This window comes from Hoplias malabaricus, chromosome 1 (genome assembly GCF_029633855.1).
Source record: "Hoplias malabaricus isolate fHopMal1 chromosome 1, fHopMal1.hap1, whole genome shotgun sequence".
NCBI lineage: Eukaryota > Metazoa > Chordata > Actinopteri > Characiformes > Erythrinidae > Hoplias > Hoplias malabaricus.
Window position 1 is genome coordinate 22,301,196 of NC_089800.1, and position 25,026 is coordinate 22,326,221.

Sequence of the window (25,026 nt, forward strand, 5' to 3'; positions counted from 1 at the left end):
CGCAGACACAGGGAGAACACACCACACTCCTCACAGACAGTCACCCGGAGGAAACCCACGCAGACACAGGGAGAACACACCACACTCCTCACAGACAGTCTCCCGGAGCGGGAATTGAACCCACAACCTCCAGGTCCCTGGAGCTGTGACAGAGACACTACTTGCTGCTCCACCGTGCCACCCTGTCACAAAACAGCTTTACATAAACTTAGAATTAAAATAAAAAATAAATGAATATAATAATAAATGAATAAATATTAATAATTAAATAATTTAATTAAATAATTAAATGAATAAATGAAACAAGAGCAAAGAGAAACAAGGCAATCCTAGTTTAGCCGGACCACCATTAGCCTTAAAGCCATTGTCCCAGAGGTGTTTGTGTCATTTCAAAAAACCCAAAGCCCAAAGTACATCCTCTTGTCATTCGAAGGTCTGGAGAAGCTTTGGTGCTTCATATCAGTGTCTGTGTTTCCATGTGGTTTTTATTCTGTGATTGTGTTTTACAGAAAATATGGAGCAGGTAATAAATGCAGAAGTGACAAAAGGAGCACAAAGATTTGTTCATAAAATATAACACGGGCATCAGTGTTTTTCTTCTTCATTTTATTTAAAAATAAACACTAGACGATCTACCACCAAAGAACAAAGACCAAGAACATTCTTTTGATTTTAAAAATTACAATTACTTATTTATTTAAAGTATGTGAAATTTAATGTGGCTGTATGCGCGTTTAAACATTAGGAGTCAGTCAGTCAGTCAGTAAGGGAAAATGCCTCTTGTAGTCCGGCCTGGCAGGCGGTCCAGCAAAGACACTCTTGAAGATGGAGGAGGAAACCTTAGAAGGAACCCTGAGCTCGGCTGAACAATGTTATTCTGACAATAACTTATTAAGTAATTAAACTTTTACCTCAGTGTTAGTTTGTATATTAACAAAATCAGAGTTTCAGAATTTTTAGTTATTACCCTATTTCTAGAATTATAATTTTTTTTTTCCAAAATGCTTTCAGGCTTTGGAACACTTGGTTGAGGTATATTTTTATTTTTTGCCGGTGCACTTATGATTATCTGCTACTCAAAATAGCAGGATAGACCAGGATAGAGGAGGACGCTGGCCAAGCTTGCATCCATAATGGACAACAACTCTCACCCACCACAGGGAACAGTTGTAGTACTCTCAGTGAAAGGATCCTCTAACTGAGATGCGGAAAGGAGAGATGCTGCAGCTCTTTTCTACCTACTGCCATTAGGCTCTACAATTACAACCTCCCCAAGCAGAGATTTAGATACTTCTCTGTCATTAATATCTGATGGACTCATACCTCACCCTATTTTAAACACATTACATGGATCACTAATGCACTATATGGACCCATACCCTATCCTTTACCAATGAGCAATAATAGCTGCTATAAATCGTTACCCGTATAACTCTCTTGACGGCCAGTGTCAGTATTTCTGTAACTGCTATGATCAAACAGAACCTGTGTAATACCTACACAATTTATGTGCAATACCCATGCTGTGAACTTGTATGTTGTATAGTTTTTATTTTTAATCACTTTATTTTATTTCTCTGCTAACAGATGTTTACATATTTGTGTCTACAGAATATCTTATATTTCGTATTTGTATAATGTGCACCGTTGTCTACTTATTGCTCATTGTTTACTTTATTTACCTAATTTTTATACTCTGTTTATGTAACAACGCAAATGTCCCCCTGTGGGATAATAAAAGACTATTCTATCCTAACCTTCTGTGTCCATACTCAGTGAGATATTGAACAGCATCAAAACTTTGAACAAATGATTATAGTGGCCTCAATATGAGCTCCAGTACACTATGTCGAATCAGCAAGTGTTGGAAAAGTGACACAAGCTCCAAGGTCTCTGTATTGAAAGTCTAGTCCCTAGTGCCCAGGGCCCTGAAATCATCACATCTCTTTTTTTATTTGATTTTAGATTATAAGGCCTCTATAAAAGTAAGAGTAAAGGCCCATTTGCGAACAGCAAATAGAAATGAAATGTAATATAGTAGAACACCCTGTTTTCCTGATCTACAGTTAAAGACTGTAGTCCATTTGATGCTCTGCATTCATTGTTTGCCCCCTTTCACCCTGTTCATCAATGGCCAGGATCGATGTGGGTTAATGAAAATGTACAATCACAATACACAAAAAGTAGAATTAATTACATTATGGCGAAAAAAAACTTTAAACAATAAACAAAAAGTGAATTTAAGTAACAGCATTTCATACAAAAAACAACTTGAAGGGAATTCATTGATTTAAGATTATTCAAAGCACATAAGGAAACAGATGAATATATAACATGTTGATACATTAAGTGCCTGATGCGGTTATCGCTGATGGTGTTCCTCCGCGGAGCGAAGTAGTCCGCCTGAGGCCGCCCCCTCCCTTTACAGCGCAGTCTCGGCCCCAGGGTTTCTCTCCAAACGCGGCTCGGTTATAACCTGATTACTGCTCATATTTCCTGTGAAACCCCAGACCGAAAACCTGTTCACTCCCTGTGTGTTCAAAGAGGATTTGCTGTAATTCAGAGAGGACGAAATGGTGAGTAACGAGGTTAAATCGGCTGTCTGTAAGCGGGGACTTGGAGAGTAACGTTATCCCCCTTTAGCGGCGATGAACACGGGGATGCAACAGTGAAAGTTGCTCCGTTTTTATTCCTAGCATTATTGTTAAGCTGTTTTCAGGTGATAAAATAATTTAATGGAGGGCTAAATTGAACTCTTTTTATAAAACATGGATGACAGCCCATGACGCTGAAATGGGCTTATTCTACTTTTTGTTCCACCTTAAAAATGTCATTCGCTTGTTTCTTATTCGAATGTCCGGTTCAAATGTAAATATTGCGGCAAAAACGTTACATACGCCCTGGAGTCTAAATAACCGCTGCACTGTACAAGGAGAAACGGGAAAAATTCAAATTAATAGCCTGGTTTCTTCAGTAGTTCTACACTTTCTCTGGCTTCATCTGTCCTCGGATTATAGCACGCTGCACCATTTAAGGTGGAACGGCAAGCGCGAACACAAGAAGCGAGGCTCAGTTTCATTGGCAGCCATTAGCTCCTAAAACAGGCTGGGCCTCTAACACTGAGGTGATTAAATTACAAGACATTTTTGCATTGCATTATATAAACATGGCTTTTTATGCCAATTTAACATCTGCGTACATTCTGTAAACACTGCTTAGCCACTGTTGCTAAAGCTAATACATGGTTTATGTGGTGACTGAGAGGATCACATCAACTACCTGCAGAAATAACTGGGCTGGGCTGTTAGCTAAAGTTAAATAATAATGTACAGCATGAGCAGAGTTAAATGTTTTTAACGAACCTCACTTCTGGATATTTCAAACATTTGAGGAATTTGAGGAAAGGTTGGCATATGAGGGAGGGTTTTTTTTTTTGTTTTTTTTTTAACTCAAGAGTAAAGGTGAGTATGGGCTGGTGTTAACTATCATGTTCCTAATGTTTTTACATGAATTGTGGTCAGGGTTATTTTACCTGGGTCTGTGGTGGGCTGGCAGCAGACAGACTGATGGCAGCTCTTCTTCCCCCCTCTTCTTTCCTCCCTGCATTGAACCAAATCATCGTCGGTCCTGCAGCACCCTGCCTCGGGCTCTGCAGCAACACACCGACAGCCAGCAGCTGTTTTTCACCAGCACTACCAGGATCTGTGCAAACTAAAATAGCAGCGCCTTATTTGTTCTACAATTCTTATTGAGATCAATGAAGACTTATCATGCAGTATCTTATTTTAACATCATACTAACAGGACTTGAGTAAAATGGCAGAGGATTCAAAATTGGGGAAAGAAACCAAATTAACCTTCAATATTTAGAAGAAAAGGCACTCATAGGGCCTGCACTTTAAAAGAAATGTTAAATAACAGTGAACAATGTGAATACAATGTTTCTAACAAAATGATGTCGAAGATATAAAAATATTGGACAGCTTATGGATCCAGCAGTTAACAAATATGACAGGCAAAATAAGGAAGAGCTTGAAAAGCACCCAGGTTATTTTGTGTATAGCAAACAATGACCAAACTGTTTAGGCTCTAGTTATTCTCTTATTTTCCTATTTGGATGGGATGTTTGGAACATAAAGTGGGGCAGGGAAGGTATGAACTTATCAACATGACTGAGTGGTTTATAGGGTAAGTCTTTTGAGTGTACCTCAGAATTCTTAGTTTACAAACATGTATCCTTGTGCAAACCAAGACTCCCCTCTCACTACACACCCATTAAAAGATCTAATTATGAAATAGAACCAGTTAGAAGATGAAATATAGATGAAGATAATTGAGGAAGAGTGTAGCCAGCAACAAAATGAACGGAAACAATAAAAAAATAATAATCATGGCGTCATTAAGAAGCCAGAAGGCCCAAACTGAAGGCTGGAACTGACCTGATGGCACTTGGCGCCCCAATACCAATGTCCAATTATTGTGATATACATATCTGTAGATGTAAACAGCAATTGCAATCAGTACTTTTTTTAAAATATAGAAGCCAGTATTAGATTAGATTAGTATCTGGTTTTATGAAACATGTTTTATCATGTTTTGGCCCAATGCACATGCAGCTACTGACGTGATCCCTGTATCATCTGTTATACTGATATGCATATCTACAAAACATCATTGTATTTCACCGAGTTCATGACACGTAATCTCAAAACACTCTTCTTGGTTTACTAACACGGTTTACAAGATTGGAATCAGCAGGCTTTACTGGTAATTTATGTTTACCTCCACAAGGAATTTGAAAAAGAATAAGGAGAAACACCTTTATTGATCCCCTTGGGGTTATTGCTTCTCTGCGTTTGATCCATCTGTGGCAGTGAACACACAAACACACAATAGTGAGCAATTCTTCACGCACACACTAGGGGCAGTGAACACACACAGAGCCAGTGCAGGGGGCAGTGACCACCTCAGCACCCTGAGGCAGTTTGGGGGTTAGGCACCTTGCCCAAGGGCACGTCAGCTGTGAATGAATCTTTCCTTGCCATTCCCGGAAACTGAACTGCAACCCTCCGGCCCCAAGCTCACTTCTCTAACCTCAAGGCCAAGGCTGCCCCCTTACTTGTAATAAGTCATTTTTTTAAACACTCGTGCATTTTCTTCCAGTTTCCAGTAGTCTATACATGATGATAAATAGACTGTATAACAATCCTTATTCAGTGCACAAAGCAGGCCCACCCAGTAATGATTGTAAGCATGATGTTAATTGCCTCCTGCAGGCTACGTTTTGAGCTTAATGGCTGAATCTGCAGCATGCATACCCCACATTAGAATGCTACCCTGAGGTCTGGAGAACTGTTGTTGCATGACAAACCTTTGTCTCTCATGCTCTGCTTGCTCTGGAATTGCTGCAGTCATTAAAAATGCTGTTTAAGGGTTTTGACCAAAGCCTAGCTTGTTTAAAGGGAAGGATGAGCAGGCACAGGATTTTCAGCTGCTGAAATCCCATGCTATCAACCGAGAGGTTTCACCTGCAGTTTGCATTAGCAACATTTCAATGTTAATATACAGAAGAACTGATCTCTATTTAGAAACACATTAGATGTTTGCTTGTTTTTAGTTTTCATTGAAGTATAATGTACTGTAGGTTAAGTAATATTTAATGCTACATTCCCACTGTTGTGTGCAGATTAGGGATGGGTGATATGGCCCTAATATAATATCATGATATTTCAGGGTATTTTGGTTATAAAAATATACTTGCAATATGACAAAACTGAAAATAAATAAGAACACTCTAGCAACAAAAAACTTTATATTAATATGTATTATATTTAATTTATAATATATTTAAATATTTAATTAAATTTTATTTTAATACAAATCTAACAACTTCAAACATTGAGAAGTTTACACATTTATTTGTTGTTTCATTTGATTATTTTGTACACAACCTTAACTTACCAAGATTCTGACTTTGTATAAAAAATATTAAGAATATTGATATTTTATATTCAAAACATATTTCACAATGTTGATTTTTTTATTTTTTATTATTGTTTAAAAAGAGTTTGCAGTATTATTGCACACGATACGATATGGCACATACGATGCAGACTATATATTTGTATTCATCTAGTCTTCTTTCTAATGTTGTTGTTTCTACCGTAGCCTTACTCCTTGTAATTACATCCTTCATGTCCTGTCATCTTCATGTCTGACAGAAGGTCCAAATATTTGTGGGTCATTTGTCAACAAAAATAGAAGTGCAATAGTTGGTATAACTATTGTTCCGAAAACCTATATATTATACAATAACAAAGAATTAAACATTTAAAAGCGACATGTGGAAATGCACTGCACTCATTAAACACTGAACATTAAAGAAAAGCAAGAGCCTGTCAGTACACTCCCGATAAAGTAAATGTACTGAGGATATTTCTTTGATGCATAGTGTCACCAAGTAAGATGAGGACAAAAAAAACACCTAGTTTTAGCAGCTCGTTAATGAACTGTCATAGAGAATGACAGTAGAGAATAATTTTGTGTGTGCTACATTGGTGACCCTCTTAGTGGCTCTCTATATTTATACCCGGCATGGCTATTTCAGGCTTAGGAGAATTTATAAATGTCCTTCATTGCACACTCTAAGTCAGAGGTGTGTATGAGTGCTCCACAACAGGAGCGTGTTAGTGACACCACTAAGTCTCTCTCTTACTCTGTCTGTCACAGGCAGACCAGCTGACTGAAGAACAGATTGCTGGTGAGTGAAACCCTGTACCAACAATGTATTTGCCTAAAAGTCCTCTCTCCTACCTGTGGTGCCCACACACCAAGTCAAACAAAGTGTAATGTTGAAGCTCATAGAATTGCAGCAATGAAAATGTTAGGCTTGCTTTAACCATGGATTTGCCTACACTCTGATAGACTAATAAACATAACACTAGTAATACTTTTAAATGCATAGACTAATGAATTAAACTTAACAGCCTACCCTCCAGAATCCCTCCCCAAAGCTGGTTTAAATTTTCAAGAGTTCCTCTCACTTTGAAAAGAAATTGCTGTAGATTGGGCATGTTAGAGTGAAAAAGTTAAATATCTAATTTCTGCAAGAGTGATGTTAAAGCCGTGTTTGATATTAAAAGTCTGAAGACAATCTCATCATAATGCAGATACTTTCATTACCAAAGCACTCTTCACTTAAGAAATACACTGTTTTGTTGGCAATGGTACTAATGGTAACGTAACATTTCTTTCAAATCCAGAGTTCAAAGAGGCATTTTCCCTCTTTGACAAAGATGGTGATGGTACTATCACAACCAAAGAGCTAGGTACTGTGATGCGCTCACTGGGACAGAACCCCACAGAGGCTGAGCTGCAGGACATGATTAACGAGGTGGATGCAGATGGTAAGACCCGTTAAAATACCCCTCGACGTAGCAGGTACAGAGGTGGATAGTGAATTGCTTTGATTATTTGCTTTGGTCCTGACAACAATATATATCCTTAGGCAATGGAACAATAGACTTTCCAGAGTTCCTGACCATGATGGCAAGGAAAATGAAGGACACAGACAGTGAAGAGGAGATCCGAGAAGCCTTTAGAGTCTTTGACAAGGTGAGGAAACATCTTGTTTATTTTTTAAATGGGCAAGTTGGTATATAGTATAGTTCTCACATCATTTTTCCAGCATTAAACAAGCCCATTGCTTACATGGATCAGATCTTGTTCCACATCACTGTGGAGATTTGAGAATTGAGATTTTCAAATAGTTTCATTAGTTCCATACGTCTTCTATCGTCTAAAAGAGATTATCTGTTTTTGAGATCTGATTTTCTACACACTCACAGGATGGAAATGGTTATATCAGTGCAGCAGAGCTGCGCCACGTTATGACTAACTTGGGTGAAAAGTTGACGGATGAGGAAGTGGATGAGATGATTCGAGAGGCTGATATTGATGGGGATGGTCAAGTGAATTACGAAGGTAAGCTATCAGTTTGAGATGCACAAATATAATTATCGTGTCAGATCACAATGAAGTACATTTGTACACAACCGTACTGCTTATGAGTCAACATGTTGAATTACTGAATTTCTTTTGTCTTTGGCGGATTGTTGGAAAGCAAATTATCTGTTTTGTTGAACTTCTTGCTCTAAAATATGAATTAACATCTGTATGGCCCATGAATTAACAGCCTAAAAATGGCCTAAAATCATTTCCTTGCTACTAAATATTCCACAGTCAACTGTCAGTGGTGTAACATAGTTGAAGTGACTGGGAACCACAGCAACTCAGCCATGAAGTGGTAAGCCATGTAAAATGACAGGGCTGGGTCAGTGGATACTGAGGTGCATAGTGAGCAGAAGTCAAATATCTGCAGAGTCTATTGATGCAGACCTCCAGACTTCGTGGCCTTTAGATTAGCTCAAGAACAGTATGTAGAGAGCTTCAGGGAATGGGTTTTCATGGTCTGGTTCCAACATGACTGTGCAACAGTGCACAAAGCAAGGTCTGTAAAGTTTGGTGTGGAAGAACTTGACTGGCCTCCAGAGAGTCCTGACCTCAACCCGATACAACAAACACTTCTAGAATGAACTGGAACAGAGACTGTAAGCCAGGGCTCGTCCAACATCAGTGTCAGACCTCACTAATGCGCTTCAGGAGGAATGGTTAAAATCCCCATAAACACACTGCTAAACCTTGTGGAAAGCCTTCCCAGAAGAGTTGAAGCTCTTATAGCTGCAGAGTGTGGGCTGACATCATATTAAACCCTATGGATTAAGAATGGGATGTCACTGAAGTTCATATGCGTACGAAGGCAGAAGAGCAAATACTTTTGACAATAAAGTGCATGATTGCTTTTTTTGAAATGTCTTAATAGCTTTAGAATGCCGTAAAACAAATATAAGAATGTTACAGTTCATGTATAATACTAATCATTTCGCATTCCTCTTCCTTTCAGAATTCGTGCAGATGATGACTGCAAAGTGAAAGGTCTAGTTCTTTCTGTCTCTCACTCTTACATTGCTTGTCCTACTAAGATCACTCTGTCATTAGAAGAATCAGAAGTTTACTTCAGCTAATTAAAATTTCAAAATGCGCAGACTCCAACCAAAATAGAACTATAGTGTAATTTGTCAAGAATCCTTGCAGAGTAGTCCCAGCAGAAGTGAATGGACCAAGCATAACTGCATGAGCCATTTTGGAGCAAATGTCTCCAGATCTGCCACAATTTGAGGACAGAGCGGCACACAAGTTGAAAACGAGTTGAAGTCCATGTGTTAGATGGCAGTACTTTTCATATGGTGAACGTTTCTTCTCAAAAAATGAAGTGGGGAAAAAAAAAACACGTTCAACCAGGTTTAGTGTAATTATCATAACAGTCAAGTGTTGCATTCAATTAAAGAGAACAATAATTGCATGTCCCCTTCGTGGTGAAGTCATGCTTGTACTCTTTAACTCAGCTCTTCTGTTTCTGATCTAATATTTGAAAGGTAACAACTGGATGTTTTTACAGAGGTACTGTATTATAAGTCATATGTTCTTAAATATTTTCAAAATATGTATCACTGAAGTTTAATGGCACTGCAAAAAAATGATGGCTGCTGAGTTAGAGTGAAATTTGTTGTTGGCCAGTGGTTAGATGTGACAGGTTCATCTTCATTTTTGTTGTAAAGTGGGTGATGTTCCTGTGCTGGCTACAGTCGTTATGCACTAAAACCTAAGTACTTGGACTTCAGAACTGGACATTAATCGAGGAATCCAAATGCTGTGTTTGGGACTAATGGAATGATCAGTGCTATTTTCCGTGTTAAGCTTTTTAAATGTATTGTTCTTCACTGTGAATGTCTGGTGAACTTTGCATCGCCTCTTGTTATCTAGCATGACTGTGACTATGTTTTGACCATGGTTTTAAAATGTGCCATATAATCTTCAGTCTCAGAAGTGTTTAGTGAATTAGGACATAATTACAATTGCTTAACACACACACACAAACACACATGGTGTAGTTTATTTGCACTTTGCTGTAAAAATACATGTTCAGTTACACATGGGAAAGTTGCTGATCCATTTACAAGTCATTTGTCTCTTGCACTTGTGGTTTTGTCAGAAACTCTTGTTTAGTGTTCCAGATCTTATCTGTGCTTTGCTTGCAGTTTGACTGAAGGGGAACAAAAAATCCCCACCAAAACGGAACCAGGGTTCATTAAGATGGGACAGAAACGATTTTGAAGACTTGTTGTTTGGTTGCTCAAAATGTTGGTTATTTTCCTATGTACAATGGCAGCGCAGTGTTTCTCTTTGACTTTCCAGGATGTTTTGGGGTCAGATTTAGGAATTAAGGAGAGGAGTACCATCAAGATTAGCTCAAGATATGAACAGTGAATGAATAATATGTGCAGTATATGTATATGATTTCCAATTAAAATAAATATACCTATATGCTCGCATTTATTTGACTGTCGTGCCTTTTTGCCTTTGCCATCTATTTTTCTAACATAAAGTCGGAACATACGTACATACTGTACGTAAATGATACTCTAAGCACTTATCCTATCCTAACACAGTAACTATCAAAAAACATATAAAATACGTTTAATAATGAAATGAAACAGGAATAATGCGTCTGGGGTGACGCCGTCCTCCTCGGTCCCGGGCCGCGTAACCGTGTATTCTTCCGCCGCGCACACAAGAAAACAACAAACACGAAGTTCGCGTTATGACGTTTACGACGCAAAACCACTTGAGTCGAAACAAGGCTTTATACAGTAAATGGGAGATGTGTCGTAACCACGAAACATCGTCACTCGGGACTGACGTAACCCGAGGACCTCCGGTATATCAGTGTGTTCCTCTCTCCATCACAATACAATGTGTGTGCTGCTGTTGAGAAACAAAACGAGAAAAATTGCTAATCAAACGGTCTATAAATGTTTGGAATTGCTCTGATCATGAGGAGCAGAATTTGGGAGGTTTTGCACACATACAAAAAAGGTAAAATTACTGAAAAGAGTGGAAATATGTTTACATTTTTATATATATTTAGTTGTTGATACTTGTGTATATAGTAAATAAATAAAAGGAGGATGATGTCAGGCATATTTCTTTGGATTTTAAAGCATATAAATTTTAAATTTGGGCGAGCAGTCTTTATTCTTTATGTCCTTAATGTTTGTCTTTGTAAAAATGCAAAGAAAATAAAAATAGCTGGAAATTCATTTGATCCCATTTAACACTTTGGATTAACCTTAAGGAACGGGGCAGTCCTCATTTACAAAAGTATCTTTTGCGTCTGCCTCATTTAAAGTGTCTTAGTGATTAAAATTAGATAAACCTGAAGGGCCCGAAAACATAACAGAAACGAAATAAAATGGGAAGTTTATATATATATATATATATATATATATATATATATATATATATATATATATATATATATATATATATATATATATAAACTATAAAACACATTTCTTAGATCTAGCTTTAAATTTAGCTAGTGTAGCCATGTCTAAAAAGTTTATAATAATATTATTAATATTAGTAAGATCTATGATTACTGCATCACTGCCACAGTTTCCATATCCCTGGAGTTTCACAAGGGGGCGCTCTTATATTTAAGTATATTTGACTTTATATAGTGTTTTTTTTTTCTCACTTGAAGAGATATTGTGACATTTATCTAAAGAGAGAAGTGTTAATCTGTGAGTAAATACAAACACAAATGTAAAGAACATAATAAAAAAAATGAACAATGAGTCTCCAATATTTTCTCTCAGTATCTGCCTTGTAATGTACATTACTTTATCAAACAAGGTTTGGGTGAATGACAACTACATTCCTTTCAGTAACTTAATGGTTATATAAAGTGTTTATAGGAAGCTGTGCTTGCCAAATATTTTGCAGGTAACAACTCACATTTTTGTGCTCATGTTACTTCACAGCTGTGTTTATTTACGACTGACTTAAATATAACTACTGATCTTTTTTTATCCAGTTTTAAATCAAAGTCATAAAGTGATGATGTTATTTTTTCTTAACAGCCTTAATGTTGCAAGTGTAAAATGCACATGACCTTACTCAAGACAGGTCAGATGAGTAAGGAGGGGGAGGGTTGCCTCTTTATGGTTTATGTGAGCATGAGTTAAGATCAGAGTTAATGGCAGAAATTGCTGTAAAATTCGTACACCACCTTCTTCAAATGAGACATAGATACACTGAATAATGAGACGTGCTTAATGTAGCTTACGATCATGGCCAGACGTCATGGAAAATCAGAGGAGATGGTGCTCGGAACTTAAAACAGAGTTCTCCTGCTGTGACTAAGGTCCAGACGGCTTCAAACTGAGCATTACTGTCTGTGTTTATTGATCTTATGGCAAATGGAGAGGACAAAACAAGCTTATTCTGTCACACTCACAGGAACTGCCCCTAAATGTTAATGAAAGTTGTATTGTCAGAGCAAAAGCAAAAGCTTGATCTAGTTTAAATTTAGACCTGATCCTGTGCTGCGATCATTACTTTAAGTCCGGCTAACACACACTACTGATGAGATTAATCATTAACCTGAGTTTAAAAAAGAAAAAACAATTAAGAGAAATTGATTTGTCAGGTCTGTTTATAGCTTTAATATAATCCAAAATTCAAAATGTTTTCTTTGTTTTGTTTGGGCCATTTTCCACATGTTGTGAATGTACAGCACCAGTCAAATGTTTGGACTTCTTCTCATTCAATGTTTTTTCTATATTTATTTATATACACACATACACACACGGAACAAAAACTTAAATGCAACACTTGTTTTCAAACGGCCTGGAAGGTAAAGCTTTAATTCCACTGTGATATGAATGTAAACTAAAGCCTTTTGTCGTAGTGAGCAGTGCAGAGCAAACCACATTGCCTAGGAAGGAGGCCTTGACTGCTCTCCCTTGTGTGTGATGATCCTTCGTCTCAGCTGAGTTTGACGCACACAAAGTGACACTGAATTTCTAATCTACCTCCAGTGACATCTCTGGGGCATTAGTGTAATTATGTGGATTTCATTCTTGCTCGTTTTTCAGAAAACAATTTGACTTTCAGAGACTGTGAGAAAGAACACGTGAGAAATCATTCATAAGAACAATATTCAAACATCAGCCAAGTCACATTCAATTCCTGTCCAGCGAATCCTACACTCTTGTGCAATCCATGGAATATTCACGCCTCTGGCATTTGGCTGAAGAATCTATTCAGAGCAAAATACAATTCTAATCATGTTACTGAGTTACAGGGATATAATGTTAGGTGTCTTGACAAAGGTGTCTAACACAGTACTTGAGCAAGGACTAAGACTTTAGTCTTCTCCATCAAACTCAGCATTATTATTCACTATATTATTTCACATATTGATCATATTCATGGAGTAATTCTGCTGGTATATGCTCATTAAAATAGTCCATATCTTGGGAAAAAAAAGGAGAACTGATCCGACTTCACCATCTGTAAATATTGTCAGGGACAGGTGAGGTTTGCCTGAGCCGGATTAAAAGGCTTTGCTTTAACATATAGCCTATAGTCATATTGACTAACTCGATGCCTGTATTACTCTCAGAAAAACAGGTTTGGCAGCTACAAAATAGGTGTTTGTTCCTTTAATTAGTCGAATTGTTCGTTGAATTGAATTGTTCCATTGCAGCTGTAGATTATTATTATTATTTTTTTTTACTCTGGTCAAATTTATTGTGTCATTTAAAATTATTGTTATTATGGTAACTTACAGATTCTGGGAAAGGGAATGTATTTTATCTTTAAAGTATTCATGTACTGTACCTTTAATTGATTATTTGTACTTGTGAAGGCACAAGTATTCTGTAACTTTAGTGAACAAACATGTATCTGACATTGGGCCGTATCAGAAATAAGCTTTTCAGCCCAGAACGAATAAAGCAATGGCTTATTGTTTAATTACATAAGTACAGAGACTTACCCAAATGAAATGAATGAATCCTAATGAGACAAACATCCATCGGGTCAGAAAGGTACAGAAATGTAGTGTGATGACTGACAGATGCATGTTTCAGACTTAATTCTGAATATAATTACGCAGAGAGGGATAATGACTGTCTGGACATGGTGCACATCATCTTTATGAAAAGACATAAACCACGCTAATGATCCAGTATTTGATATGGCCCACAGAGATAACTTAATTCCTCTGAGTCATGGAAGTGAGTAATGTGTGCGTAGAACAGCACTGCTGTAGTGCAGTCATTCACACGATAAGTTTATTCCATTTTCCTCTGTGATGATGATTGATCACAGGTTATGTTGTTGGTAGACGTTATTTCTTATCACTGACTGTGATCCAGTCTTTCAAAAGTCCAATATGTGCATTATCTTTAGATGTGTGGAACTACTTTGTAACTATATATTGTTATAACTATATGTGGATATAACTATATATATTCACTGGAACTATACTGAGTTCAGACTCAGAGCTTTAAAAATTCCTGCAGCACTGCTGTGTCTGATCCACTTGTACCAGCACATCAGTGTTACTGTGACGCTCGTACACATGGGCGGTCCTGTGGGGGTCCTGATCATTGAAAAACAGAGTGAAATCGGGATATATGTAGAGAAACAGATGGACTACACTCTGTAATTGTAGAACTACAAAGTGCTTCTGTGTGGTCAGTGGAGCTGATAAATTGTACAATGAGTGTAGATAGATTTTTTTTTCTGTTTGTCAGAATCTCAAAAATAGGTCTTCTGCAGGTTAGCCTCTGCGATTTAGGTAGCTAAGAGCTTTTGTCTGATAATGGCAAACTTAGTCCTGTGTTTACTGCTCAAAACCCTGTGATGCTGGACAGAGCAGGTTCACATCCCACATTTGGCATTGGGATCGTATTCATGTTCCAAATGGTGTGAAGCGCTCCATCTCTTAAGTGCAAGGCTGCCCTGTTCCTCGAGGTTCGGGTTCCTCAGAGTGAGAGGCGTCCCCTCGCTTAAGGGTAAACCTGTCCTTTTTCTCCAGGTTGGAGTTCCCTCAGGGGAGTCTTGGGTTTCTGAGTTTCAGAGCTCCTCGTGTCCTGGGGATGGATCAATGGTAGTGGACCAGTGGGCCCCATGACAGTGATGTTTTAATATACTTAGACTTCTTATCATTTGATATAGCCCACTGTCTATTATACAGTGTATATATTTCATGATGAATGGACCAAGAGAAAAGCTCTGAAATGACTAGGAATTATCTGATTACATTCACTCAGATTCTTATAATCACTAAGAGCACTGCTCCATCCTCTGTACAGTCTCAGTTTGAGAGCTGCAGTCCTTTGTTATGACAGAGACAATACTAAACACCGGGTGGGGGGTGGGGGGGGGTAGTGTAATGTTGCTGTAATTATACAATAGACATCTCTTGCTGGGTAAGCTGTTCATCTGCTGGACTACACACAGTCCAGCCCGTTCCTTTGTGGTATGGAGACTAATTTTACACAGTCAGAGGCATTACTGACTTTGCCTGTGAACCCAACTCTGTTTACAGAGACTTGTGTGTGTTTAATTAACAGCATTGTTGGTCAGTTCTCCTGAGCATGCAGAGTACTGTGCTGTTGTACAGCAGATCCTCAAATCCACATGTCTCCTGATTACTGACAGAAAACAGCAGAAAGTTGCCTGTGTCTGTGTCCGATGATACTTATTTAAACAAATAGAATTAAAGTACAGATATAATTATCTGGGCTGACCTCAGATTATTGACAATTTGTTAGGATTGAAAACAGGCAAACAGCTGCTGTTATGCATATTATGCTTTATTTATAATAATAAAAATTATATTTATAATAATAATAACCAAAGCAAGCTACAAAGTGGCAGTGACAAATAGAACCGGTCCAAAATTGCTTGTAATAATTTTTTTTTTTACACGATTTACAAAATGTATAGTGTTTAAATTTGTTCCATGCACAGGAAACATCATGCAGCAAATCATTAATTAATTGTCTGTAACCCTTATCCAGTTCAGGGCGGCGGTGGGTCTGGAGCCCACCCGGAATCACTGGGCACAAGGCGGGAACACACCCTGGAGGGAGCGCCAGTCCTTCACAGGGCAACACACACTCACACATTCACTCACACCTATGGAAACTTTTGAGTCTCCAATCCACCTACCAACGTGTTTTTGGAGCATCAGAGGAAACCGCAGCACCCGGAGGAAACCCACGCAGACACAGGGAGAACACCACACTCCTCACAGACAATCACCCGGAGGAAACCCACGCAGACACAGGGAGAACACACCACACTCCTCACAGACAGTCACCCGGAGGAAACCCACGCAGACACAGGGAGAACACCACACTCCTCACAGACAGTCACCCGGAGGGAACCCACACAGACACAGGGAGAACAAACCACACTCCTCACAGACAGTCACCCGGAGGGAACCCACACAGACACAGGGAGAACAAACCACACTCCTCACAGACAGTCACCCGGAGCGGAACTCGAACCCACACCCTCCAGGTTCCTGGAGCTGTGACAGAGACACTACCTGCTGCTCCACTGTGCCAGTGTTGAATGTAATCCGATAAAATGACCACGTGTTTCTTCATAAATGTTTATTTCTTCTGTCAAAGTAAGTATAATCTCTCTTGCAACATTGCAAGTAAAACCCAAATATACACAAAAGGAGTCAAATGCAAGTCATCACAGGAACAGTTGTACACATGACTGCACTCGAAAAAATCTCATGCAAACAATACAGCAGCTAATACACACACACACACACACACCACCTAACATTTTCAAAACAAAGGCAGTCTTTTGGTACATATGTTTATAATAGGGCAGACAGTCACTATCAGGCATGTCATAGATACTAGGTCCAATATTTTACATTACACAAATGATAGTGAACATTGTACATTTAAGGATCATTGATGCATCATTCACTGTAAGCACATTAAAGTATATGTTGGTTACGAAATGTTTGGCTGGATGTCTGTAAACTCTCTGCCACTGATATCAATGCCTTCTAAAGCTGTATATACAAACATGTTAGTCTGAGGTGATAATGACTACATTCTGATACAACCTCACCTATATATGGACAGTAACGCTCATGCTTCTGTGATTTCAGTTAAGCATTAGATGTAGTGGCTTACAGAATGGAGTCACAGTTCAAGATTGTTCCATAAACAGAAGCTGAATTATAAATGTCCCATGAGCAGAGAGAAAAGTTTAGGCAGAATACAGACTTTACTTTAAATACAACACAAATATGATCTGGCAGTTTGGCGGAAAACAGGATTGACACCACATGGGACACAATGCTCTGTTTCCTTCACGTCTCACACATTAAGCCATGCAAACCAACTGATCGGGTGAAGGGAAGTGCAAATTTCTTTGTCTTTGCTGCCAGATGCATTCTTATATAACATTTCATCCATTTATTTCCATGTAAAGAATGATCATGGACAAACTTTAATAAAAAGAAAATAAAAACTAGTTTCAACAACAGCAGTTTGAAATGATACTTGCTTTGTTCTTGTCTGCGGTACTTTTTCACATGTATTTCATTTTGGTCTTGTACTAGGCCTGAGCCTGTAACAGGATCCTCTTATTCAGGCAACAATGTGAGGATGGAACCCCGGTCAGACTGTTTACATAAAATTAATGGAGAGGCAATGTCTTTAATGGTATCATTTTCATTATATTGACCGTGTAAGTACATCTGCAAGTGCACGCTTCCTGTAATACCATCGATAATGATTAATTTGATGTTGTACTTAAACACATTCTGCTAATACTAATAGCAACACTTGTTCATCCATCATTTCTAAGATAGTTCAATTCAATCACTAAGCAAATAAACGTCATAGTCTGTGAGCCTGTATATAAATCTTTGTCTAATAAGAGAACATTATAATAATAATAATGCAATTCAGTAGAAGTTGCGGTTGTATCACAGGGTGTCTGCAAAATAAGGAAACACCCTTATAAAAGATGGTGATCCAATTTTAGGCACAAGCCGTTGGGGATGGGTGGAACCTGCTAAGCCACTGTTTCCACTTTCCCCCACAGCTTGTGTCTAAAACTGGATCACCATCTTTTATAAGGGTGTTTTGTTATATTTCTCTTTACTTACTTTTGATACACACTGTGTATTGTCCCATTAATACATAGAATCAAGTGGAATCAGTTAGAAGCAGAATGTTTCAGCGTTTCTTTGGCACTAATTGACGACTGAAATGCTGCGCTGATATTGATGTGTTTCTATCATAATGGATATTATGAACCAAAAATGGTTTGGATATAAGAATCAAAAATGACAAAGCAGCTTTATAAAACATTTATAAACCATTTGAAAACATGTCCTTTTTTGTTTATTTTCATGTATCATTACAGTAAAGTGCCACAGATGTCATAATATCACCAGGCTTCATAAACAGTGCCATGGTGTGTTAAAATAGAACACTGGTGTATTGCTATAACTTACACAAATTAAATTAATACACAAATGAAGTTTAAAAAACAAACAAAAAGAAAACAACAACAGAAATGGAAAAAATGACAACCGTTTTCAATGATTTTTTAAACACTGAGTGTTTATACCGTCACTGGGTACTGCAGTAACTCTGGTTGACCCTCAGTTGAGAAAGGACCATCCCAGGACTATTTCACAAAAAGACACTAAAAGACAAAGTGATATTCACCCATTCTTCAGCCTGATTATCTATGGTCAACTGTGCTCTTCGTGAGCTGCCTTCTTGCACAACGTGATTCAAACTGTAGCTCATGGAGTTCATGTGATGCAACGAATCATTTTCTTCAAAAGCAGCAGTGAGAAAAACATTGAAATGAACTTCTAGAGCTTGACAATGAAAAGTGAAAACCTTCAACGTGAAGGCAGAGATATATAAATATACAGAAACAATTCATATAATCAACAGTCCTTTGTGTTGGGCAAGAACAGATGACTAGAGAATCACTAGTGAGATAAAGCAATCTCGACTGTTGGATGATAATTCCGCTTCACTCATCTGCCTGCACACGGATATCTCTTCAGTGTCCAACTAGTTATCATTCCTCTTCTATTACCGGACAAGTAATATTGGAAGGGATTTTTCTTAATTAATTATAATATTTCACATACTGTACAACATAGTATAGGTCTAACAATATTCATAAAACCAGATATGATCAGTCTTTGATATCCATAGTATTAACTGTCATACATAAGCAGCCCAAACAGTCTGACACATGCATCTATACGGTGCAGTTACAGTCCTGTCATAAAGCTTTGAAATAATATTCAGTGCCCCTGGGCTGGTCCCGAATATTCGGCTATATGGATATTCGTTCATTGGGTAGGAATTCGGTTTATAATTTTGAGATTCGGATATTGGATAAAGGCAAACCTCGACTCCACGTGTATTCAGCCTTGTCAACATAGAAGTCTTGAACGAAGCCTAAAACAGCCCAACACCCTCCAGCAACCTACTTACAATGAAGCATGGCAAAGCTACAGTTCATTCTGTCAGCTTTACACCTCAAAATAGAACACCTCCACAAAGCTCTGGTTTATTTGTGTGCACTCTGTGCTTAGTGGCACCATGTAGCGCACAAGTTAGCAAACAACTCAGCAAGTGGAGCCATGCTGGGAGCCGCAGTGCAGTCCTCATTTTAAAGCATGCGCTGAGCGCTGATTTTCTGAACAGTAGCTGGCCCCAAGTATTCAGGTATCCAGCATTCAGGCTCCAGCAGTAAACACAGTGCTCTCCCCACTCCACCCACATTCAGGATCATCAACATAAAAGTCTTTGTGCAAATGAAGCCTAAACCTCAGTCATATAAAACATCGTAACCTGCTAAATCAACACACCTACAATGAAGAGAGGCCATGCCACAGATCATTCTGTCAGCTTTGTGCCTGGAATTAGAGCAGCTCTGCTCAAATGGGTCAAACTGTATATACTCTGTGCCCTTAGTTAGCGAGCTAGTTAGCAGGTTAGCGAGCACAGGTAGCGAGCGAATCCTTGAGAGAGGGATATTAAAGCAGGGCTTGGAAGTGAATTTTGTTAATGACAACAATAAACACCACCCCACTCCCCAAGTATTCCGAATATCCCGGCCGAAGCTCCAAAGCCCTAAAAATGATATTTGGGACAGCCCTACAGTGCTCACACTGAAAAGTGATTAATCTAATATATATTTAATTCAAATGTACATATGAACAAATGGTCTGCCCGATTAACAGAATATGTTGCTTCAGCAGAGATTTGCTCTTACCTTTAACAGTGATTATGTTCATGTAGTATGTTCTATTCACATGAAAATTATGTACAACTTTTGGTCAAATAAGTTCAGTGCATTTAGTGCTATTGGTGATGGGAATAAACATGATTTGTGCTTCACATGTCGAGGTGTGTAGGCCTTAAGAGGCCTTGTTCCTATATTTACACTCATTTCCTGTTTCTGTAACCAGTGGGAACTGTTTGGAAAATGTTCAACACTGGATATAACATTTATATCCCATTCAAAGTAGTTCCGGGATGTCCATGTCCTTAGTGGTTTGGAATAGTCTTTCACTTAAATCTCCACAGTCCAGTCTCTCCTGTGTCCATCACTGTGGAATGTTGTTGTAAATCTGGCTGTGAGTAGACGTGCAGTCCACATGTCCAGCTTTCTGGAGTGGGAAAGACAAGCTTCTGTGAGGTGTGGCCTTCACTGCTGCCTTGCTAATACGGCAGTGGAAGAATGCGCGAATATGCTGGAAGACAGACTTGCGGAAGATGATGAAAACCCAGGGGTCCAGCACAGGATTGAGTGCAGAGAACCGGAATGCCGAAAGATTTTGCTGGTCATTGCCCACTGGGCTGATAGCATTGATAAAGGCAATTATCTGAAATACAGAAGACAAGAAAAAGCAGAGTCAGATAGGTGGGGCGTATGATACATTACCACTGTGGTAAAATATGTCATTGTTGTTCATTCAGGAACCAAAACATTTCAGTATGGTTTTTCCCCACCCTGGCAAAAAAAAAAAAAAACCATAAAATGGCGAAATTCCAGTGTGACCACACAATACCTATTTTAGCAAAAAAGAAAGCATATATCTATGATAAAGAATTGTACTTGAAAATGAATTGGTATGTCAATTGTTAATGCATTTTATGTGACTTTAAAAATGGAAGAATAGCTGTGAACATTCATGTTCTCTTCTAAATTGGTAATAAATTAGGACCTTTGATTAAAGAACTGTAATGTAGCTCAATACATGTATTTAACCACTTCAATTCCTTTAATGTTATTTGTACTCAATAACAGGAACGTGGCCAGAAAGAACTGGTCAATTTATACAATCTCACAGGAAAAAGAAAGAGATTTAATTTATTTAACTTTCCTACCAGTCTGACGGTGCTATTTTACTTCTAGTTTTTCGTAGACATTGGTAAATGTGGCACAGCTGTTATGCTTTTGCATTTCATGCTTTCTCATGTTTTCAGAGAAGATTACACAGTGTATGGTTCACTAGACAAAACTAAACAATGAAAGGAGCAGTATCACCCATAACCACATACATGTCTATGTTGTTTATTCTGTACACAAACAGAAACTTCAACACATTATTAATATTTACTCTGTCCTGTGTAAGGTCCTGATTACTGCAATTGCCAAACATATTTTAATGTACATAATGTATATTATGTGGCAGGCTACAGAGCAGGCAACACAATGCAATAACATGACTTGCTGCACCAGTTTGGCTAGACAATACATTAAAACACATATGTCACACCAAAATGGGATATTAGCTAGAATATATATATATATATATATATATATATATATATATATATATATATATATATATTTTTTTTTTTTTTTTTTAACTTTTCCTGCATTAAACCTTCAAGAGATTACTACAGTAATTATAGTTGTCCCCTGGCTTAAATCGTTACTACAATGATGTAGATGAGCGTGTACTGCTGGGTTCTGGTATTTATAAAACATTAAAAATGTAATAAAAAACAACATGCACAGGGAGGTGTTCAACAGAGATGTGGCATATGTCATTTCATTCTGTCCCCCAACAGAACTGAATTCCCCATTTCATCATAAAATATTGCATGTAATGCGTGGGTTGTTATAAAAAAGACAAAACATGTGGCTGATTCTAAATTACAAGTATTAGTCTTCTGGCATGGAGCGTGTTTTTTTTATTGGATTGCGACACGGCGAGTGTTGGGAAAGTCATGTTTTGAGTGGAGCTCCTGAAATGAGGGCTGGTTTCAAAATCCCCATCCCCACTTGTTTTGTCCCTCTCGGCCAACTTTACTATAGAAACCAAACTGAAAGAACTAAAAAAAAAAAGAATACTGTAAAGCATCAGTGTAGGGAGCACACAGAGAAATACATTATAATCATACACAAGATAAGATGTAAAATATCATATGCCAATCTGTTTGCTTCACATAGGGCCCACCACACTGTCTTCCTACCGGCAGCCACCAAAAATCCTGTTGAATCCTACACCTCAACACTAAGGTTGCTGTGGCCGTTTGTGATCTGATCAGCAACCGGTGACCCTTAACAACTATGCTTACTCACTGAGCCCAGCCCATGACCCAAACCACCCACTGTATCACTAGCTCTTCACAGCTGTCATCAGGCAGGCACCTCCTCTCATCAGTGTTTCACTGCATTAAGCCCATGACACTTCCAGAAGACTCAACAGTGATGTCTGGCGTCCCAGACCCACCCCCCCCCCCCTCCAAGCCAACTATACAGTCATTCCATACACTTAACCATCAACTAACGTAAATCCACACTGGCCTCCCTGGTGACTAAGGCTACATCTAGCCCCACTGGCACCGTTAATGCATACTCATTGCCACCAGTTCCATGTGACCTTTACATAATGCATCACCAATAATCCCAATAGCATTCCCCCAAGTAATCTGTGCTCTCCTTATCCACAACCACTGATTAAACCTTTCAGCTGTTTCTGATAACTCCTTCACAGCTGCCCTAGTATGAAAGAATATAATTATTTCACACAATTTCTTCAGACTCTGAAACAGGTGGACTAAATTTTGCAGGCTCAAAAGTAACAATGTAAAATTAAATTTAGTATGCAAATCTATAAATAACCCTGGAATTACATTTTAGTAACTTTGTTGTAATGTAGAATGAGTAACAAACCAAATTACATTCTACTCTGGCCCAGTGCTTATGAGGCTGCACTGTGAAATATGCTTCTCATATATGGCACTGTGGATTGTTACATAAATCTGCTCCAGAGAGGTTGGGAACAGTTTAGACCACACTTAACATCAACTAATCTAGTCTCAGAGGAGGTCAGTGTCTGGACACAGGCCTAACTCGCAGTGACAGAGTGCCTCTGGCCCTGTGTTGTTTGTGGGACATGTGGACGGATGGGTCATGGTTCTCTTCTCCGAGCCGCAGCACCTGGTTATGTGGTTGTTTTTGTGTATACAACACTTAGACACAATTCTTCAAGGCCTATCAGGACTTGGCTGTAATGTGGGTAAAGGGAGCTGCAATTTTTCTGTGTGTTTAGAGGAGACATGCTCAGCTGCCCCCACACTCCACTCTTCCCTGATGTCATTGTTTAAGCCCCAGAATACACTGGGCAATAAAACACAACAGTGAAACCTGATATTTGAGGCAGCTTGTGCTGGAAATCTTTGCATGGTCCTGCTGTGACTGAAGTCTTCACTTTTTCCTTGCACTTCTAAGTGCTAAAATTGCAGTTCTTTAGGGTGTGGGGCATTGCTAACATAAGTGTCAAGATATGTCATGCCTTGATAAGCTGCCAGTGCTTACAATCTGCAATAAGTTCCAAAGTAAAAGGAATATATCAATTACATATTTCTAACAATTTTACAATAATTTTTTTTTTACAATTTAACTGACGTTAAAATTAAAAAATGGAACTATCCGAAGTCACTACTTTTGTGAGTGATAAAACCGTACTGCAATTTGTTGTGAATTTTCTCCCACTTAGCTTCTTCTATCAGGTGTAGTTTTTAACAAAAAATAAATAAATAAAAATAAAAATCCAAAACAAAAACAAATCCAGTTTGTCATGTGCTTGTTCCATGTTGACAATGACACAAAAACATATATAGTACAAAGTTTGGCCACATCTTCCTATTTAATGGCTTTTCTTATTTATTTATTTTTTTTTTTTTTTTTTTTTTTCTCTGTTGTAAATGAATGTGAAAGACATTAAAACTATGAAGGAACACATATGGAATTATGTAGTAAACAACAAAGTGTTAAACAAAGCAGAATATGTTTTATACTTTAGACTCTTCACAGTAGCCCCCTGTTGCTTTGATGACAGCTTCACACACTCTCTCCGTTCTCTCAGTCAGCTTCATGAGGTCGTCACCTGGAACAGTTTTCAGTGAACAGCTGTGGCCTCGTCGAGAGTTAATCTGTAGAACCGCTCCCTTCTTAATGTGTCTGAGACTGTAACTGGGGTTGTGCAGAGGTAGGGGCTGGTGCACAGTTCTATACAGTGACTAGCTCTACTCCACCAATCACTGATGAGGAGATGTGTCCAAACTTTTGAATGGTGCTGTATATAAATCAAATTTAAAATACTATTCCTTTCTTGGGATTATGTGCCCAAGAAAGGAATTTCCAAAATCCAAGAAGCATCTGGAATTTTCTAAGTGTTACTTTATTTCTTCCGCTGAGTGAAATATTCCAAAATAATGGTGCAGAGTTACGGAAAAGCAATTCATCAGCCAAAGAATGTGTGGAAAACGTGTCCTTATCAAAACTTTTAACTCCCACAGAGCTTTTGACTAATTTACTTTGGCTAAGTGATGTTAATGACAGTGTCACTGAGGTGTCATACCATTCAGATTAAGTACCGACCTCAGTAGTTCTCTGTGTGAGTGGCCTGGCACCATTGCATCTGCACGACATCACAAGACGCAGGGATCGTCCTTGTCAAACGTTGTCAAAACAACTCCACCAAACATGCTGCACCACATTCCCCTGC

At 38.4% G+C, this 25,026-nt stretch overlaps 2 protein-coding genes across 3 annotated transcripts in view; one reads left to right on the plus strand and one right to left on the minus strand.

Moving 5' to 3' along the window:
- Positions 1 to 2,388: 2,388 nt before the first annotated feature.
- Positions 2,389 to 10,443, plus strand: calm3a (calmodulin 3a (phosphorylase kinase, delta)). Its single transcript, XM_066658523.1, has 6 exons — positions 2,389 to 2,576; positions 6,729 to 6,759; positions 7,262 to 7,405; positions 7,507 to 7,613; positions 7,847 to 7,982; positions 8,962 to 10,443. The coding sequence occupies exons 1-6, from the start codon at positions 2,574 to 2,576 to the stop codon at positions 8,988 to 8,990; spliced, it is 450 nt and encodes a 149-aa protein (XP_066514620.1). The 5' UTR covers positions 2,389 to 2,573; the 3' UTR covers positions 8,991 to 10,443.
- A 6,196-nt stretch (positions 10,444 to 16,639) lies between these two features.
- ptgir (prostaglandin I2 receptor) overlaps positions 16,640 to 25,026 on the minus strand; it is a 35,035-nt gene continuing 26,648 nt past the window's right edge. For both annotated transcript variants that reach the window (XM_066658571.1, XM_066658580.1), the window contains exon 3: positions 16,640 to 20,886. In XM_066658571.1, coding sequence (XP_066514668.1) covers positions 20,608 to 20,886 — 279 coding nt within the window. In that variant the 3' untranslated portion in view covers positions 16,640 to 20,607. The remainder of the gene's footprint in view (positions 20,887 to 25,026) is intronic.

Coding starts and splice junctions, on each gene's coding strand:
- calm3a (XM_066658523.1), top strand. Junction 6,760..7,261: donor GACTGAAGAACAGATTGCTG/GTGAGTGAAACC, acceptor TTTCAAATCCAG/AGTTCAAAGAGGCATTTTCC. Junction 7,614..7,846: donor CCTTTAGAGTCTTTGACAAG/GTGAGGAAACAT, acceptor ACACACTCACAG/GATGGAAATGGTTATATCAG.